Raw genomic sequence first — 3,225 nt, 5'->3', positions numbered from 1 at the left:
AGAAAGGAAGAGCTGGAGGGTCTGGGCCTATGAGTTTTTCCATTTCCTTGCTGGTTTCCATTAGCGTCGTTCGACTAGTATAACAAAACAAAACAAACCAAATCCAGAGTTGCCACACGAATGGGCGAACTGGCGCAGGAATTAATTGGACTTATCATTCCCATGAGTATGCAAACCGGCCCATGGTCCAATTCTGCTCCTACAGTCAGACCAATTTAGATTTAGATATTTATTAAAAAAATAATTTTTTTTAATAAATAATTCAGGCAAAAATTTGTATGAGACGGTCTCGTGTGTCGTATTTTGCCAGACATATATTTTATTTGAGTCATTCATGAAAAATATTATTTTATATGCTAAGTGTATACTTTTTATTGTAAATATCAATAGAATTAATTCACTCACTATAAAGATTCGTGAAACTGTCTCATAATATACCTACTCAATAATTCAACGGTACAAAAATTTATGCCCCATATAATAATTCCAGTTGTTGAAATGTCAGTAGAGAAGTCAACTTTTTACTCAAGTAAAATATTATATCTAAAGCATATAATAATTTAAAATTGCAAATAGGTTGATTAGAAAAATGAAAAGAATTAGATGAGATTCCACGTGTGACGTTCAAGTCCCATTAATTATATTACATTCTTGGTGCGCTGTCGCGTGTGACGTTGTTGCCGGAATCTTTCGATGAAAAAGACTAAAAAGCGGTCAAATTAGAATAAATTCTCATCAAGCATCGTTCAAGGCGCACCGACAGGAAAAAAGAGAAACAAAACAAAAACATTGTCTGATTGGTCCATCGCGTCAAATTTTTCCACTCTTCGCCACTCTATTCTCGAAAACCCCCAGGTAAATATACATCATCTCCCCTCCTCCTCTCTTTCTGAATTCGTCCCGGATTCCACGTGTGTAAGTATGCTAGACACTTGATTTTTTTCCGGATAAATCTGTGTAAATGTTCAACATTTACGTAAATGTGGTATCCATGCAGATATTGTTACTTAATATTTTAGTATAAGTGATCTGATTGCTTTCTGGGTTCTACTTTATTTGATGTATGGATGTGTTGGATTTTTGAGTTTGGGGTGAAGTTATTCTTGTGAGATGTTTAATTTTTTTTTGGTTCTTGATTTATAAATTCAGCTTGGTTGATTTGATATGTGTGTTTGTTGGATTTAGAAGATATTTTATGGAGCAGAGAATCTTGATTATTTTTATTCTGGACTATTTCATTGATTAATCAGTTTATCAGGAAAAAAGTTGGTAACTTTTTTTCAATTATGTTTTTGAGTGAATTTGTTTCCAAAAATTCAAGATTCTTGGTAAAAGGAAACGACAGCTATCTTTCCCCTGCTGGTTTTATTCCTTTGATCATAGAAAGTGAAAAGCATTAGTTGACAAATCATGAACACACCCCTGTGCGACGGAACCTAATCCGCTGTGGTGGAGCCTGAAATGGTGCGTAGAGGAGCGGAATTTAAGCAGAAAACTTTTCAAATTTGAACTAATGTTGCATACATTAAAAAAAACACATATACTAGAAAGTTGAAAGGAGGAGGGGGGCAGCGCCGCCCCTCCTGCAGCCACCACTTTGCTCTTCCACTGGCCTAATCATTATTCATGAACTTAGAACAACGTGGATAGTGGATGATATAATTTTTTTTTTTTGATGTTATCAGGCTAATTTAATCAAAGATCTGTCACACTTCTTGTTGAAGTGTTTATGGAGAGCAAGATTTGTAATCTAGCAACTCGATTCTTTGAAGTTTTGAAAAGCCTTCTGCGCAGATGTTTCTTTTTTATTCTTTCGGTTGGTCCTATGCCAAAACATATTGCATTTATCATGGATGGAAATCGGAGATACGCGAAGAAGCAAAATTTAGAAGAAGGGGCTGGCCATAAGGAGGGGTATTCTGCTCTTATGAGTATGCTAAGATATTGTTACGAGTTTGATGTGAAATATGTGACAGTTTATGCTTTTAGCATAGAAAATTTCAAAAGACGTCCGGAAGAAGTTCAATCCACTATGCAGCTGATTCGAGAAAAGCTCGACTGGCTAATCGACAGGGAGAGTGTGCTTAACGAATACGGAGTGAGGGTGTATGTCATTGGAAATTTTGAACTATTGAGCAATTCTGTCAAGTTGGCAGCCAAAAGGGCTATGGACGCCACTGCCGACAATTCAAAATCGGTGCTATTGATTTGCATCGCCTATACGTCAACAGATGAGATAGTCCATGCCATTGAAAAAACATACGAAGAAAAATCAGAAGAGTTCAGAGTCCTTGACGGTACTGGTGCCGGATATGGCTTAACTGGAGTAAGATGTAACGGAGAAAATAAGGACAAGTCCCTCATCGATGTGGAAGATATCGACAGACATATGCGTATGGCTGTTGCACCAGATCCTGATATCATAATACGTACTTCTGGCGAGACCCGTTTAAGCAATTTCCTTCTATGGCAAAGTGCATCATCCCTTCTATACTCCCCCAGTGAATTTTGGCCAGAGATTGGATTTGGGCATTTGGTGAAAGCAATTTTGGATTTCCAAAGAAACTTTTCTTATTTGAAAAAGAAACGGGAACATAACTGAATTCACACGAGCGTCGTTTCTTTCTCAACTATGAAGTCCGTAAAAGGGTCGGGACTTCTTTTAACAGTGTGCTTGTCTCTGGTACACAGACCATTTACTGTTTTTGGTAAATTAAGAAGTTTACGTCTTGTATTTAAAGCTGTAATTTTGGTGCCGTTATGTTGTTAATTCTGGGCAACTGAGTCTCGGTCGTGTTGTTTCCTGGATATTTTACTGTATACGACAGTTCATCTGTTCGTTGAATGGAAAAACAGTCGGTCCATTTGTGTCAATAGGCTAGGTCTTTTGTGAGACGATCTCATGAATCTTTATAGGAAAGTCAATCTTACCGATATTCACAATAAAAAGTAATATTCTTAGCATAAAATATAATATTTTTTTACCAAAATAAGATCCATCTTACAAAATACGACTTTGTCGTGTCACTATTATTGGAAAAAAATAGCTAAGATTTTTAGTTTTCTGCGTACTTGTTTATCCCGACTTGAAGGGTCTCCCTCAGTGTTGTGGACTCTAGTCGCGGTCGTATAGTTTTTGTTTATTGGGCTCTCCATGATTGATCAACTATGTTCATATTTATAATAAAAAATTGTATTTTTTACATAAAAAAATATTAAGTTTTT

The 3,225-nt window shown here is 36.3% G+C and overlaps 1 protein-coding gene across 4 annotated transcripts; it reads left to right on the top strand.

Moving 5' to 3' along the window:
- Positions 1-726: 726 nt before the first annotated feature.
- On the top strand, positions 727-2,877 carry LOC140808198 (dehydrodolichyl diphosphate synthase CPT3-like). 4 transcript variants are annotated; one of them, XR_012112832.1, is made up of 3 exons: positions 727-915; positions 1,686-2,795; positions 2,829-2,844. XR_012112832.1 is itself a non-coding variant. In XM_073165260.1 (2 exons), exon 2 carries the CDS (start codon positions 1,730-1,732, stop codon positions 2,600-2,602), a length of 873 nt encoding a protein of 290 aa, XP_073021361.1. In that variant the 5' UTR covers positions 727-855; positions 1,686-1,729; the 3' UTR covers positions 2,603-2,877. The 4 variants fall into 4 exon arrangements, 3 of the variants coding, with proteins under 3 accessions (XP_073021361.1, XP_073021360.1, XP_073021362.1); XM_073165260.1 differs by having other exon boundaries at positions 727-855; positions 1,686-2,877; XM_073165259.1 differs by having other exon boundaries at positions 1,686-2,877.
- Positions 2,878-3,225: the final 348 nt, after the last annotated feature.

Source organism: Primulina eburnea, chromosome 12 (assembly GCF_022965805.1).
Source record: "Primulina eburnea isolate SZY01 chromosome 12, ASM2296580v1, whole genome shotgun sequence".
NCBI classification, from domain to species: Eukaryota; Viridiplantae; Streptophyta; class Magnoliopsida; order Lamiales; family Gesneriaceae; genus Primulina; species Primulina eburnea.
Note: the sequence above shows the minus strand (reverse complement) of the source record. Positions and strands in the feature narration are given on the sequence as shown.

Bases quoted from the DNA above. Each gene is read 5' to 3' on its own strand.
- LOC140808198 (XM_073165260.1), top strand. From the start codon at position 1,730: ATGGAGAGCAAGATTTGTAATCTAGCAACTCGATTCTTTGAAGTTTTG.